The 16,418-nt window shown below is 49.0% G+C and overlaps 1 protein-coding gene across 1 annotated transcript in view; it reads left to right on the top strand.

The window, feature by feature from the left end:
- ASAP3 (ArfGAP with SH3 domain, ankyrin repeat and PH domain 3) overlaps nucleotides 1-16,418 on the top strand; it is a 104,473-nt gene that overhangs the window by 68,754 nt on the left and 19,301 nt on the right. Inside the window, exons 7-13 of the mRNA XM_063140235.1 lie at nucleotides 764-849; nucleotides 1,092-1,167; nucleotides 3,071-3,157; nucleotides 5,799-5,908; nucleotides 7,066-7,135; nucleotides 10,270-10,357; nucleotides 12,728-12,776. Coding sequence (XP_062996305.1) covers nucleotides 764-849; nucleotides 1,092-1,167; nucleotides 3,071-3,157; nucleotides 5,799-5,908; nucleotides 7,066-7,135; nucleotides 10,270-10,357; nucleotides 12,728-12,776 — 566 coding nt within the window. The remainder of the gene's footprint in view (nucleotides 1-763; nucleotides 850-1,091; nucleotides 1,168-3,070; nucleotides 3,158-5,798; nucleotides 5,909-7,065; nucleotides 7,136-10,269; nucleotides 10,358-12,727; nucleotides 12,777-16,418) is intronic.

Here is a 16,418-nt window from a genome sequence, read left to right as displayed (position 1 = left end):
GTGATTCAGGTGATCAATCAGAATCAGACTCTGAAGTAGAGGAGTCGGCGTCAGAAACAGGCCAGCCTGTACCAGTGGGGGAGAAAGCTCTCATGGGCTCTTCACCAGCTGGGAGTGAACCTTCTCCAGAGCTTATCTTCTCAAGGGCAAACAATACACAGTCAGTGGGAAGCCAATATTCTTCCGAGGGGGAGAGCACAGAGAGGTTAGCCAATCCTAGAGCACACCGCAGACTAAAACGGGCGGAGCTAAAGGAAGGCAAGAGAAAGTCGGCCTGGCTGGCGTCCCCGTCAGAAGCTGCATCACAACTACTTTCTCTGAAGTTAACGCGTCTTGGGAAAGGGCTTTCCATTCTTCTTGAAAGGACAATTGTCTCGCTTAGTTTGCATAGTTTTGCCTAGGGGAAAGTTCCTAGGGATTAGACTCTCTTCAGGTGGGAAGAGATGTTTATTGCTTAAATAAAGCGTTGTGGATTACTTAGCAGGGCCTGGTTATTGTCTCCCAGGAAGGCAGGAGGTTTTTGAGAAACACAACAGTGAGCTAGATGGGCCAATGCAAGCTGAGGTGCTACGTTGGTGTTTGCCTTTTTTTCGGCATTACTAGATCAGTCCCTTATCCTTGTGGTGAGTAAAGCGTGAGCAAGATAATTACACAGTAGCCAGTTTACCGACAACTCAGGCTCTGTTTTGGCCATTTCGAAGAACCTGCATGAGATTATAACCTGGCATTTTTGTCTCCTCCCACCCCACACCCCCAAATCTAGTACCTCCTGAAAGCCAATGAAAGCCAAACAAAACATGGTCCGGATTTCCTGCAGAGCCTTATCAAGTTCTATCATGCACAACACAAGTAAGTCCACCGTGAAGTCCAGGTTGGCATTTCCTATCTGTTGCCCACATCGCTCCTCGGAATGGGTTTCTAAATGACACCTCTTCACTTACGTCTGCTGTCGCTGCTTCAAATGTGGTGAGATTTGGCTGTATACGGGACACTGCAAACCAACGTCACAATGATCTCTTCTCTCTTTCTCCTTACTTTTAAACGTTTCTTTGCTGTTTTTTTTTTTTTTTTTAAAAAAAAAACATTTCCAGTTTCTTCCAAGATGGCTGGAAGGCATCTCAGAACCTGCACCCATTCATCGAGAAGCTGGCCGCATCATTACATGCAGTAAGTTATTAATGGGCTTCTCTCATAATGCACTTCCAAGTGACTATTAACTGCACCGTCAACTCTTGACTAAACCATTGGTTTACTAGGCAAGGGTCAGGTTGCAAGACTCTCACTGAGCATCTGTTACGCGGTGCATAACCTGTCCTGACTTATGCCATGCTTTAACCCGTCCTGCTTTAGGCCGTGCTTAACCCATCCCGCCTTACGCCGTGCTTAACCCATCCCGCCTTACGCCGTGCTTAACCCATCCCGCCTTACGCCGTGCTTAACCCATCCCGCCTTACGCCGTGCTTAACCCATCCCGCCTTACGCCGTGCTTAACCCATCCCGCCTTACGCCGTGCTTAACCCATCCCGCCTTACGCCGTGCTTAACCCATCCCGCCTTACGCCGTGCTTAACCCATCCCGCCTTACGCCGTGCTTAACCCATCCCGCCTTACGCCGTGCTTAACCCATCCCGCCTTACGCCGTGCTTAACCCATCCCGCCTTACGCCGTGCTTAACCCATCCCGTCTTACGCCGTGCTTAACCCATCCCGCCTTACGCCGTGCTTAACCCATCCCGCCTTACGCCGTGCTTAACCCATCCCGCCTTACGCCGTGCTTAACCCATCCCGCCTTACGCCGTGCTTAACCCATCCCGCCTTACGCCGTGCTTAACCCATCCCGCCTTACGCCGTGCTTAACCCATCCCGCCTTACGCCGTGCTTAACCCATCCCGCCTTACGCCGTGCTTAACCCATCCCGCCTTACGCCGTGCTTAACCCATCCCGCCTTACGCCGTGCTTAACCCATCCCGCCTTACGCCGTGCTTAACCCATCCCGCCTTACGCCGTGCTTAACCCATCCCGCCTTACGCCGTGCTTAATCCGCTCTGCCTTACACCAATACCCCTTTCATTCATCTCCACTGAATTCCTCTCCCCTTATTTTCCATTGTTGCCTCCTTCAAATCTTGCGTCAGGCCCTTTTTCATGGCCTTTCTCATATCCCGTAGTCTTCATTGCAAACTATAACCAAGCTTTTAAGTATGTGCAACTGCTTTGGCCCGGGTTGTTTCCTCCCTCTCTCCCTCTGTTGTTTCCCCTGAAAATAGCTTGCAAATAGGGCAGTGGAAAAAAGGGGAGCATTTTGGTTCAACCTATGCATGCATACTGATATTTCTGTACAATTAAATATCAATTTCCTTGACGCTCCATATTAGGCAAGCTAATAGGAAGCCCTACCTCTTCTGCTTCCATGCTGCCTATTTTTTAAATTATTATTTATTTATTGCATTTTTATATTGCCCAATAGCCGAAGCTCCCTAGCAGTGGGTTCTCAACCTTCCTAATGCCGCGACCCTTTAATACAGTCCCTCATGTTGTGGTGACCCCCAACCATAAAATTATTTTCGTTCTTCTCTACACGATCCATTGTCATGGCATGGTTTGCTAATGAAAATAATACATAACAATAGCTTTAATAATACAAAAGATGATACATGACATAGTTCAGTCAATACAGTTTCCTAAGACCATCGGAAATATGTGTTTTCCGATGGTCTTAGGCGACCCCTGTGAAAGGGTCATTCGACCCCCAAAGGGGTCCCGACCCACAGGTTGAGAACCGCTGCCTAGTGGAAGTGTTCTGTGTTACTCCCAAAGTTTGCATCCTATAACAATATAAGTTGGTTCAATGTCAGAGAGGGGTGTTTAACCTCTTCCAGCCCAAGGACCAAATTCCATTTCAGAGAAGCTCTTGGTGGCCCCAGTTCAGTGGTGGGTGGGGCCAAAGGCAAAATGGGCAGGGCTCAAAGTACCAGATATACCTGCCCATTTTAACTTAAAGCTGTCTCTTATTCTGCCGGTTTATTTTGGCGTTGTACCTGGGCCTGCCCTTAGTGGCTTCCTCTCTTTCTAGCTTCATCAAGCCAAGGAAGAAGAGGTGAAGCAGCTCACTCGGATCCGCGATTCCCTCCGAGGCATCCTGCAGCTGGAGAACAAAGGGGTGAGGTTTCCGCAGACACTTGCAGGAAGAGTGCCAGAGGCTGGCATGGGGAGGCGGGGCAGCGAGGGGCAGCTTCAACGTCCCATGCAGGGGAGTTTTTAATTCGGGGCTGTAGTTGATGGATTGTAGAAGTTAGGATGAACAAATTCTGCTTGCAGTTTTGTGTGAAATTGTGCATCATGTTTTGATCACGCTGCGTTGATTTTAAATATGTTTCAGTTTAATTGAATTTGTTAAAGGCTGTATGACTAGCATTTCATTGCAATACGACCACAGTTTACAGTTTTGCCTTCCACGTGTGTGTGTGTATAGAAGATAGATTTAACAACAGAGTCTTTTATATATATTGAGATAAATGTTTCAGCTTTAATAGCAGAGCTACAGACAAGGGTGGAAGCTGAAAAGTTTAGCTCAAAATATTTAAGATACTGTTGTTAGTCTTTCTATCTTTCTTATATATTATTTATTTATTTATTTATTTATTTATTACATTTCTATACCGCCCAATAGCCAGAGCTCTCTGGGCGGTTCACAAAAATTAAAAATATTCAAAGTATAAAATAACAGTATAAAACCATAATGTAAAATACAATATAAAAGCTCAACCAGATAAAAACAGCAGCAATGCAAAATTACAAATTTAAAACACCAAGTTAAAATTTATTTATAGACTGTTAAAATGCTGGGAGAATAAAAAGGTCTTCACCTGGCGTCTAAAAGCATATAATATAGGTGCCAAACGAACCTCCATAGGGAGCTCATTCCACAGCTGGGGTGCCACAGCAGAGAAGGCTCTCCTCCTGGTAGCCACCTGTCTCACTTCCTTTGGCAGGGGCTCGCGGAGAAGGACCCCCTGAGGATGACCTTAGGGTCCGGGCAGGTACATACGGGAGGAGGCATTCCTTCAGATAGCCTGGCCCCAAGCCGTTTAGGGCTTTAAATGTTAATACCAGCACTTTGAATCAGGCCCGGACCTGGACTGGCAGCCAATGAAGCTGGAAAAGGACTGGTGTAATGTGGTCTCGTCGGCCAGTCCCTGTTAGTAACCGTGCTGCCCTGTTTTGTACCAGTTGAAGTTTCCGGACCGTTTTCAAAGGCAGCCCCACGTATAACGCATTGCAGTAATCCAAATGAGAGGTTATCAGAGCATGGATCACTGTAGCTAGGCTATCTCTGTCCAGATAAGGGTGCAGTTGGTATATCAGCCTAAGCTGATAAAAGGTGCTCTTTGCCACTGAGTTCACCTGTGCCTCAAGTGACAGTTCTGGATCCAAGAGCACCCCCAAACTACGGACCCGATCCTTTAGGGGGAGTGCAACCTCGTCCAGGACAGGGCAAACATCATCTCGCCGGACAGATGAACTATCCACTAACAGTACCTCTGTCTTGTCTGGATTGTTAGCCCTCATCCTGTCCATTACCGTGCCCAGGCACTGGTTCAGAACAGCCACTGCCTCACCTGGGTTTGATGAAAAGGAAAGGTAGAGCTGGGTATCATCCGCATATTGATGACACCTCAGTCCACATCTCCGGATAACCTCCCCCAGCGGCTTCATATATATGTTAAACAGCATAGAGGATAAAATAGAGCCCTGTGGAACCCCATGGCTTAGGAGCCACGGCACAGAGCAATAATCCCCCAGCACCACCTTCTGGAATTGGCCATCCAAGTAGGAGCGGAACCACTGCAACGCAGTACCTCTAACTCCCAGCTCAGACAACCTATCCAGAAGGATACCATGGTCGATGGTATCGAATTTTACTTTAAGCCTGCATCCACAGTGGATACATAATCTCTGTATTGCTTTACTGTTCTGCTGCCTTACACCTCTGTGTGTGTGTGTGTGTGTGTGTGTGTGTGTGTGTGTGTGTGTGTGAACTAAGGATAACCATGGTTTCTGGTTCACAAAATCTATGCCATAATAAATTTGTTAATCTTTAAGTTACACAAGACTCTCTGCTGTTTTTCTGCAACTGACTAGCATAGCTAGTCAGTGGAAAAGAGCACCCTGCTTGGAATAAATGTTCTCTGTAAATGAAATGATAGTTCATGTCCCTTCCTGGTGTGGTCTTTACAAGGAGCCCATTGGGCGAGGAAGGCTCCCAGAGCAACTTCCTCCAGCAAAGTCTGAAAGTGAAATGAAGAGCTTTCTCTCCCAAGCTCCACCCCTTCCTTAAAGGGGCAGGTCTTTGATTCAAAACTTAGTGTTCCTCTGTCCTGCCCGGTCCCTCCAGACACAGACTTTTGGTGCGGGGAGGGCTGGTTCTCTCATGGATCCTGGGAGTCCTGGCTCAGGAGCCCCTGATCGAGTGAGCTTGCACTGTGGCTCAGGTTCATTCATGATGCTGGGGCCTGCAGTGATGCTGGACTAATCGATCCAATGGACCCCAACTACTTTAATCAATTAGTTGACCGAGTCCTACAGACCGAATGTTAATTAATAGTTCGTTTCAGCAGCCAACACGCTTGAGAGGCCCACCTCTTGCATCAGGTGCCTGCCGAAAGCACTTTGACCAGTGGCCGTGTGTTAATTGTTGTGCGACATTTTAACTGTTGTGCGCTGCCCAGAGAGCTTCGATTATTGGGCAGTATTGAAATGCAATAAATAAATCAAGATGATGGGACCTCTTGTGCGTGCAGGAAAACCTCAACAGGAAGAACTCCGGCAGTGGATACAGTATCCATCAGCACCAAGGCAACAAGCAATATGGGACGGAGAAGTCGGGCTTTTTGCACAAGAAAAGTGATGGGTAAGTAGGACTAGTGGGCATTTGTCTTCTTGCAACGTCTCTGGAGTGTGGTGGCCAAAGGGAAGGGCCATTCCTCTCTGGAACAGTTCTTGCATCTTAACCTCTGGTTTGTGCAAACTGTTCTGGTGGCACCGTCAGATCAGCTGCTCCAAGGCGGTGCTACTGCGTAACCTTCATGGCAGAGGGTCAAACTACATGTTAAACTCATAGCTAGCAGCTATAACTTTGTTTCTTTATTTTTTTCATAGTGGGTGGGTGGGTGTTTGGTTTTTATTGGGATTCCCTGCTCCTGTGTGGGGAAATGAGGTTCAGTCCTTCCCTCCACCAGCTGTGATTTTACTGACAATCCCAATACCAACACCAGTGTACATGTACACGTGGAGAGGGGGTGTTATCAGTACAATCATAGCTGGGGAGGAAAGGATTAAATTTCCCCTCCCCATATGGTAGTGGTTGGGGTCCCAACTGTATAATTTTTTAAAAAAATCAAGACAAAATAAAGACTTAGCTGCTAAGTTAAAAGAATGTGTAGTTTGCTCCTGATTAATTACATAGTGTGTTGCTGAGGTTTATCTTTCTCTAGAGTAGGTCCCGTGGCCCTGATTTGGATTGGGATGACTGAGAGGCAAGGATTAAATCCCCACCCCACTGTTTAATTCCTGAAATCCTCCCTTCCCCACTTGTGGGGCTTAAAAATGGGGGGAAAGCTTCCATTGATGCCAGTGGACACTCCCACCCCCCACCTGGCACATGCAGGAGGGTGGAATTTGGAAAGTAAATGTTTGGATGGGAAACGATGTGGCTGTCCTCCTTTTACACATGTTAATACATCCGTTGGGGTGTCATGCCTGCACAGGGCTTTCAACTAGCTCGCTTTCACTTCTTGCATCCAATGAAATAGGCCTGGCGAAGTTTTGCCGGCAGAAGTCCCCACTCCAAGAAAGCTGCCCGGCTTTTATGGAGCCAAAGTGCTCTGCCCCGTTCGTGCACGCGAAGTGGTGTTACCTGAGAGAGAGAACGTCTCCCAAAGGATAGCACAGACCGGATCTCTATGCTGATAGGCGAGACGGAGCTTTTGCAATTTGTGGCTTCCAGGATGGAGGCCACCCCTGATAACCGAGTGCATTCATCATATGGCCTCTCTCTTACCATCGCAGGATCCGGAAAGTGTGGCAGAAGAGGAAGTGTGGCGTGAAGTACGGATGCCTCACCATCTCACACAGCACAGTAAGTGGGGTTGGGTGAATTTAGCCGCCAGAGTGATGCTGGCTTTACCTGATAGTTGCAGTTTCAAGTCCATTAACACCGAGATGCTGTTAAGGGAGTTTGAATGCATCCCTCTGCATGTTCAGTGAATGTGTAAGGGGGTAGCAGAAAAGTGCCCCTTTCATTCTGACACACCCAACAACCATGCCCCTTGCATGCTGACACACCCACTGGCCACACCCCTTGCATGCTGACACACGCAACGACCATGCCCCTTTCATTCTGACACACTCAACAACCATGCCCCTTTCATTCTGACACACCCAACGACCATGCCCCTTTCATTCTGACACACCCACTGGCCACACCCCTTGCATGCTGACACACCCAACGACCATGCCCCTTGCATGCTGACACACCCAATGACCATGCCCCTTTCATTCTGACACACCCAACGACCATGCCCCTTTCATTCTGACACACCCAATGGCCACACCCCTTGCATGCTGACACACCCAACGACCATGCCCCTTGCATGCTGACACACCCACTGGCCATGCCCCTTTCATTCTGACACACCCAATAGCCACACCCCTTGCATGCTGACACACCCAACGACCATGCCCCTTGCATGCTGACACACCCACTGGCCATGCCCCTTTCTCAGTAATGCCCAAGCTCTACCTGGGAGATTCGTGGCTAGAGGGTATGTTGGCATGTTGGGAGCAACAGACGGTTTCCTGCTACCCTGTCACTCATTGAATGTGTGAGGGGATGTTCTTTGAACACCCTATTGGCTCTTTCTGGTGGGGGGTTTGGAGGCTTTCATTTCCCGATGAATGGTTTGATAACAGGACACCATCACCTGTTTGATAACCACGGCTGCCTTTATACTACTCTAGGAGTAGGTAGGGCTGTTGGACCCTAATAGTAAACATTTTCAGTCTCAAATACCTGCCCCCACATGACGGGAAATCATTTTACCTATCTCAACTTGCTCTGATAATCTTTTGCTGCTCCCTTAATGGTGGTTTCTCATGGCCAGCCCTATCATTAGGCAGATTGAAGCAACTGCCTCAGGCGGCACATGCTGAAGGGCAGCAGTGGCAAACACCAGGCCATTCCTCTAGACACCCCTAACCATTCCCCTCGGTTGGAGGCCAGAGCTGAGTGTGCCACGCAACCTGTCCTGAATCCTCTAAACTAACCTTCTGCCCTCAAGTGTGATGGAGAGCCAGCTCCCATTGCCAGCACTGAAGTAAGATTCAGCTACCGACCCATGGAATGGATGGGGCGCCATCTTGTCCTTTGCCTCAGACTGCAAAATGTCTTGGGTGGCCCGGTGGTTTCTAACTGGGCCGATTCTTGGTAGGGATTTGTGGCCTTGTTCTGCTTCCTATCTTCATTTTACCTCCCAGAATCCTTTTCTGAATGTGCCACAGGCAGCTCCTTTGTCTTCATTCTCTCACACCCTGCTCTCTCATAGGTACATGTTCTGCTTCTTCCCTCATCCCTAACCCTAGTCTTTGTTTCCTGTGTGGTCCTAAACACTTCTTGATGGAGTTTGTAACTTGTAATCACTGTTTTCCTGGTTATTTTGGATTCCTGGTTGTGTCTCAAGCTGGGACCAATTTACAAGCTGCATTTTGATGTGGTCAAAACCCACAAGGTGATTTTGACTAGTTATGTCTGTCTGGAGTTTTGGTTGAATGTGCCCTCATGTGGTGAGAGCTGGTATTTTCTATGCCCGAGTAAATCCTGTCCTACCTTGGCTTAGCCCAGTATGGCTCACATCAGGACATCATGATTCAAGCATCTTTGCACCATCTGGAACCAGCCTTTAGGCTTCAACCTGTGAACTGGATGGTGGCCATACTGTCTGGGAATGCTGGGCATTGGTAGGGATATTGGAAGAATTCATTTTGGGGCTGGAGCTCAGCAAGTTTTTGCTAGCTCGGCCCCTCCAGACACCAGCTTTTTTATTTGTGCTAATCCCAATTTGTACAAATTGGAATTTGCACAAATTTGCAGCCGGGAGCATTTACGGAAATTGCAATTTGCGCAGAATGACAGCCATAGAGAGCACAATTTGCACAAAATTGCAGGCGTAAGCTGTCTTTTACAGTTGTATTTTTATGAAATTTGTGCTATTTATGGCCACGGTTTTGCAGAAATAGCAAATTCCGTGAATATTTCCTGTTGTGAATTAGCGCAAATTGTGGCTTGACCAAACAAGAACAAAGCGAACTCTCTCCAGGTGCCTGCAGATTATCTGGCAACTTGCCTGCATGCATGCCAGGTTCAGCTGCCCAGTGAGAGTCCGGCGCGTAGAGCGCAATCAGGACATGTGGGAGTTCACCCATCCCTAGCATTGAAAGTCCAACCCATCTCAAGGATACCAGTTTGGGGAAGGCTGGGCTGTTGCAAACTGCCCTGGAAAGAAAAATTAATGTAAGAGCAGTGCCAAAATGATTTAAATAAAAGCATTCTTGTCAGGTGTGAAAGATCAGAATGAGCCAAGGGTGGCAGGTTGGGTAAAGAGGGCCAAAGGCTGCGGTGGCCATTGGGGCCTTCCTAACAGTCCAAGGCAGTGGTTCCCAACGTTGGGACTCCACATGCTGTTGGACTGCAACTCCTATCACTCCTGTCCATTGGGCATGCTGCTTGGGGATGATGGGAGTTGTAGTCTAACAACATCTAGGGACCCAAGGTTGGGAACTGTTGGACTAAGATTTCCATGTTCCAGCATAGAAGTTTGCATAGGAGAGTTTGAGATCCAGAGAGGTATAGAAACTCTTTGTAGAAATGTCTGGCTGCCTACTTCTGCTTTTGCTTCTTTGCTACTACTACTGCAAGATGATATTCTGTGGAGGCTGGTGGCTTTGATTTCAGCAAAGGCCGTGTGAATCAAACCTGCCAGAACTCTACAGGAGCTATCCAACGTGCTGGAGCTACTTTAGGGATAGGGTTCAGCACCTAGGATAGCTCCTTTAGAATTCCAGCTGGTTCTAACTGAAATCCAGAATGGCTTTACAGCCTCACTGAAAGTGCATCAATCAGCCTCTACTGATCATATTGAACTATGAGTGTGATTCTGAACAGAAAACGAACGGAGCAAAATTTGTTCCCATCCCCCCTACTCATTGCCTTCACAGATAAACCGGCCTCCTGTAAAGTTAAATCTATTGACCTGCCAAGTGAGGCCTCATCCAGAGGATAAAAAGTCCTTCGATCTTGTGACACGTAAGTATCTAACTTATTACAACCTCTGTCCTCTCTCAGTGCCTTCTGTGACATCACAGCAGCTTGCGGTACAGTGTCACTTCTGTTTCATGTAAAACTGATTTTAAAGCAGTAGCTATTTGCCAAATAATGATTTTAGCCTTGTGTTGTGTTTTTTCTAAAAGTTCTGTGGTAGTTAGCACAGGAATGGATTTGAGAAGGAATTAAACAGCTCAGTCATTCTACCTGTGGCACGCATGCTTCTCGTCCATGAAGTGGCTATTTTTTTTTTTTTTGCCAAGTTGTCAACCCTTTCCAGTTTCTCTACATCCTTCTTTACGTGCAGCACCCACAATTGGACACAGTACTCTAGGTGAATTATGACTGGTACAGAATAAAATGGAGCTTTTACTTCTTGTGACATGGAAATTATGGATCTATTAATGCAGCCTAAAATCTAGGGATGTGCTCCGCTTCTAATCAGACCGGCGAATTAGAAGCGGAGCGGGCGGCTTCGCCTGCCCTTAAGGCAGAGGCAAAGAGGATTGGGGGGCCGGCGGAGCGTGGCAAAGAGGATCGAGGTGAAGGCGGATCCTTCGCCTCGATCCGGAGCTCTGCCGGAAAGGTAAGTGAGGTTTACCGGGCCCTGCCGCTGTCGCTGTCGCCCATGAGGCGACAGCAGCAGGGCCCGGTAACCCCCCCCCCCGCCCTCCTCTCCCTTACCTGCCTCCGTCCGCGGTCCGTCGGCGTCTTCAATTGAGCCCGCGGTTCAACCAGGAAGTCTAGGCCGCTTGCGGCCCAGACTTCCTGGTTGAACCGCGGGCTTAATTGAAGACGCCGACGGACCGCGGACGGAGGCAGGTAAGGCCCCCCTCCCCCTTGGTCCCTTACCGGGCTCTGCCGCCATCGCCGTACGGGCGGCGATGGCAGCAGGGCCCGGTAAACCTCCCGCCCTCCTCTCCCGGCCTTACCTGGCGCCACTCCCCTCCACTGCGGAGCTCCGATTTGGAGCCGGAGCTCCGCGGCGAAGAGGAGCGGAGTATGGGCGGAGCGGCGCGGAGCGGGGGGTCCGTGCACACCCCTACTAAAATCACCTGAGCCTTTTTTGCAGCCACAGCACATCGCTGGTTGATGCTCAGGTTGGGCTTGACTACAATCCCAAAATCCTTTTTACATTTACTCCTGACAAGCCAGGTATCCCTTATGTTATCCCCATTGTGTCTGGTTGTTGTTGTTTATTTGTTTGTTGCCTAAATGCAGAACTTCACATTTGTCTTTCTTGAATTCCATTCTGGTAGTTTCAGTCCAGTTTTTCATTCCATCAAGGTTACTTTGAATATTATTCCCCTTTTCTGAAGTGTAGGCTGTCCCACACAGTTTTGTGTAATCTGCAAATTTGATAACGATTCCTTCCACTGTTCCATCTTACCTCTCGTGCCAGCACTGAGTCATTACTTTCGCTGACGTTTTCTTGGCAGGCCTTATAGCGTGGTGGTTTGCCATTGCCTTCCCCGGCCGTTATTACCTTTCCCCCAGCTACCTGGGTACTCATTTTACCGACCTCAGGAGGATGGAAGGCTGAGTTGACCCGAGCTGGCTGCCTGAAACCAGCTTCCGCTGGGATCGAACTCAGGCCGTGGGGAGAGTTTCAGCTGCAGAAACTGCTGCTTTACCGCTCTGCGCCACACGAGGCTCGTTCCATCTTAAGTCATTGATAAAAATGTTGAAGGGCACTGAGTCCAAGCAGAGCCTTGGGGAACCCAACCCCTAAACATCCCTCCAATTCAGTAACAAACCATTGATGAGTACTCTTTGAGTACGGTATTCCAATCAGCTGTGAATTCACTTGACTGCTTTATCATCTAGCTCCCATCCCATGTGTTTGCTAGCCAAAATATCATGGGGTACTTGACCAAACGTTCACTGTGGCTTAAGACAATCCAAATTCTAGAGCAATGAAAGCTAAAAATCCATGACCAATATACGATAGATGTGCTTTGCATGTTATTTGCTTAATTACTCTGCTTTTGCTCTTGATGACTAGAGACTAGAAGCTATGCAGGTCGGTGGAAGCCTGCCCCAGCATTAGACTGGGGCAAAGGGTAGCCTCTAAGGGTGCACACTCTTAGGGGGCATTAACAAGAGCCAGTGTGGTTAAAGTGTTGGACTGGGAGTCAGGAGATCCAGGTTCTAGTCTTCACTAGGCAATGCTTCGCTAGGCATTGCCTGTCCATTTTCTAGCCTCCCTCTGTGAGCTTAAGGACTAGAAATCTCTTTTAAAAAGAATAAAAATAAAAAAATGAAACTGCAGATTCTCAGTTGTTGTCGTTTTAAGAGCTAGGTTTATTGTTCCTGTACTCTTTCATCTCTCTGAATTTCCTCTCCTTGCAGACAATAGGACTTATCACTTCCAAGCAGAGGATGAGCAAGACTGCATCGTGTAAGTTCCTCGCTGCCTGTTCTCAGCCTGAGGCCTCTTGCCTTTCTGATTGGGAAAAAGAGCTAGTTTGGTCCTGTCTGGCACCAATCGCAAGGGGCATGAACTGTTGTCTTTTCTTTTTCAAAGTGTGTGTGTGTTGGGGGTGGGAGATAAAGGATCCTCTCACTCCTGTTTAACACTCCTACTTAGCCCAAAACAGCCCCCTAAGCTTCAAAAATGCCTTTATCCAGTGAAAGTGAACAACAGTGAAAGCGAGAGACTCTCTAAATTAGTCTGTGTGTGTGTGTGTGTGTGTGTGTGTGTGTGTGTGTGTGTGTATGTGGGGATAATCAGAAGCAGCCAGGGTGGTTTGTAATCTACCCACAGGCATTGCAGAACGCCTAACATCTCTCGATGGGTGTTGTAGGGTGGTGGTGGGTGCTGATAGACCTCCAGATGTTGTTGAACTCCAGCTCCCATCATCCCCAGCCAGCATGGCTGATGGTTGGGGATGATGGGAGTTGTAGTCCAACAGTGTGATAAAAGGCCACAGGGAGCCCCACTCCTGTATGTAGAGCGTGGCGCGGCAGATGCATTACTGCGCTTGCGTCCTGCCTTTCCTTGAAGCCCCATCCCGTTTCATCTTCCCTGTAACCCAGTGAGGTGTGTAAGACTGGAGATGCCGGGGGGTCGGACCTGGGACCTTCTGCGTGCCAAACAGCTGCTCTGCCGCAAAGCTTCAACCTTTCTCCTGCCAGTCACCAGCTCTCAGACTATGCTACCTCGCAGGGTTGTTGTGGGAATAAAAAATGGGGGTGGGAAGAAGCCTGTATGTTTGCCTCGAGCTCCTGGAAGGAGTGCTGTGATATGCATCGTTTTAAGAATACACAAAACAAATTAGCATATTGTATGGATGGGGAAGCTGTCCAGGCTCATGGTGACAATTGTGACAGTTGGGACCAATGAGAGCCTGCCTGGGGGGCCGCGCCTTCATGCAATGTGTTGCTTGCAGGGCAGCTTTTGAGAAGCATTTAGCAAAGAGAGGCGCAATCCTATCCTGATGCGCGGACCTCTCTGAACTCAGAACGGGCATCCGGTGTAGAGCAGGAGGAACAGCAGAGGCGTTCTTTGCCTCCATGCTCCTCCTGCTCTGTGTTTTCGCTAGACTAGGGTGACCCTATGGAAAGGAGGACAGGGCTCCTGGATTTTTAACAGTTGCATAGAAAAGGGAATTCCATGAGGTGTCATTTGTATGCATGCAACACCTGGTGAAATTCCCTCTTCATCGCAACAGTTTAAACTGCAGGAGCCCTGCGGTCTTGACAAGATACCAAAGAGTAGGGGTGTGCATGGACCCCCCGCTCCGCCCCGTGGGCCAATCCAAAAATTTTGGATCGGCCCGCTCCACTCCGCTTCGCCGCGGAGCTCCGGCTCCGAATCGGAGCTCCGCAGTGGAGGGGAGTGGTGCCAGGTAAGGCCGGGAGAGGGGGGCGGGGGGGGTTACCGGGCCCTACCGCCGTCGCCGCCCGTGCGGCAATGGCGACAGAGCCCGATAAGGGACCAAGGGGGAGGGGGGCCTTACCTGCCTCTGTCCGCGGTCCGTCAGCTTCTTCAATTGAGCCCAAGGTTCAGCCAGGAAGTCTGGGCCGCAAGTGCGGCCTAGACTTCCTGGTTGAACCGCGGGCTCAATTGAAGAAGCCGAGGGACCGTGGACGGAGGCAGGTAAGGGAGAGGAGGGGGGGTTTACCGGGCCCTGCCGCCGTCGCCGCATGGGCGACAGCGGCAGGGCCCGGTAAACCCCACTTACCCTTCCTGCGGAGCTCCGGATCGAGGTGAAGGATCCGCCTTCACCTCGATCCTCTTCTCCACACTCCGCCGGCCCCCCAATCCTCTTCGCCTCCGCCTTAAGGGCAGGCGAAGCACCCCGCTCTGCTTCTAATTCGCCGGTCCGATTAGAAGCGGAGCACATCCCTACCAAAGAGGGCAAGTTTCCTGCAGCTTTAACTCTTGTGATGAAGAGGGAATTTCACCAAGTGCTGCATGCATACAAATGACTCCTGCTGAACTATACAATAGTTCTATACAACTGTTAAAGATACAGAAGCCTGGTCCTCCTCTCCATATGGTCACCCTAGCTAGATGGACTTTTTCTCCCGTGTAGCTGGGGCACTGCGGAGGGGGAGGGTAGGACCCTGGAGAGGCCTTCGTAAGTCAACCTCTCCCATCCTTTCCCCTTTCTGCCCGCAGAAAAGCCTGCTTTACCTCCTCCCTGAGGTAAGTTTTGCAACCTCAGAGAGGCAGCCGGCGCAGCGGAGAGGGGACGGGAAACAGGGATTCCTGGATCCGAGGTCAGAGCACTTTCTCTAACTTTGGATCCCGGAATCTGAAATATCCTATGCCCTCTCAGGGGGCCATAGAAGTGTTCCCTGTATGTTCCATTGAGACCTGTGTTTTTGCGGCAAAGACGTGGCTTTCCTTTTATAACAGCTTCACCTGCAGCGGGTCTGTTTCTGGGCTCATTTCAAAACACTGGTTGTTACTTTTCAAGCTGTAAATGGCCTGCAGCCAGGATAATTAAAGGAGTGTCTGCATCTACAGGAGTCTGCTTATCTGCTTGAATCATATGGTGAGGCCTTCCTGGGCATCCCACCCCCATTTAAGACGTGCTTGGCAGGAATGTACAAAAGGGTCTTCTCTGCTACTGAGGCTTGTATGTAGAACTCCTTTCCCCTAGCATGAGTGGGGCAGGGGTAAATTTTGAAGTGTTCACCCAATTTCTCTACCCAGAAATGGTGGGGGGATTTCAAGAGGTCATTTGAGTACGTCTGTGCCTTATTTTGCACGTTTGACAAACTCCAAGTTGGTAGTTGATTACATCCTGGAATAAGTAAGAGAAACAATTCAAAAGCCCCAGGGCTTGTCAGGGTGGTCCATGACTGGCATGTTCCTTTTAGTCTCTGATTCACCCTTTTGAAAATTCGTACAGGGCTTGATTTTCTCAGGCAGCCTTCCCCAACCTGGTGCAATTCAGATATTTGGGACTTTAGCTCCCATCAGCCTGATCAAGCAAGACCAGTGATCAAAAATGCTAGGAGTTTTTGTCCAAAACTGGTAATTGTTGTTTTCTGGGAGTTGTTGTGGAATAAGTGAAATGAGGCACGCTCATGGGTGGCCACTCAAGGAAGTTTGCGGGTCCTTTTAACAATGGTGTCAACCTCCTGTATGTCTCCAGCGCCTCCCCCTGGTTATTCCATTCTTTAAAAAGCCCTTGGATATCCCAAATCTTCTGTAATATCCCCAGATTTTCTGCCATGTGCAGCCAAAGTGGTGCTACAAAGTACATACTAGAGGGCGCTGTCCTATTCAAGGCAGTGAGCACTGAGAGGAGGTGAAGCTTTCAATTATAGACCACATGGCCATGCCTCTCTGCCCGTGTAATGCAGCCCATTACAATTGTGCAAGAGAAGCAGGAAGCAAAGCCCCGGTAAGGCAGTGCAATTTCCACTTAATCTAAAGAAGATGGGGATTATTGTTTTCTGGGAGTGATTGTCCAAAATATCTGGTGGGCACCTGATGATACAAAAATCCCCTTTTTTGTGACTGCAGTCACATGGCCATGCATTCTGATTGTGACATTTGCCTTCCCATCCCTGCACTGTGGTT

The sequence above is a fragment of the Elgaria multicarinata genome, chromosome 13, assembly GCF_023053635.1.
Source record: "Elgaria multicarinata webbii isolate HBS135686 ecotype San Diego chromosome 13, rElgMul1.1.pri, whole genome shotgun sequence".
Classification (NCBI taxonomy): Eukaryota; Metazoa; Chordata; class Lepidosauria; order Squamata; family Anguidae; genus Elgaria; species Elgaria multicarinata.
This window is presented reverse-complemented; position numbering and strand designations above follow the sequence as displayed.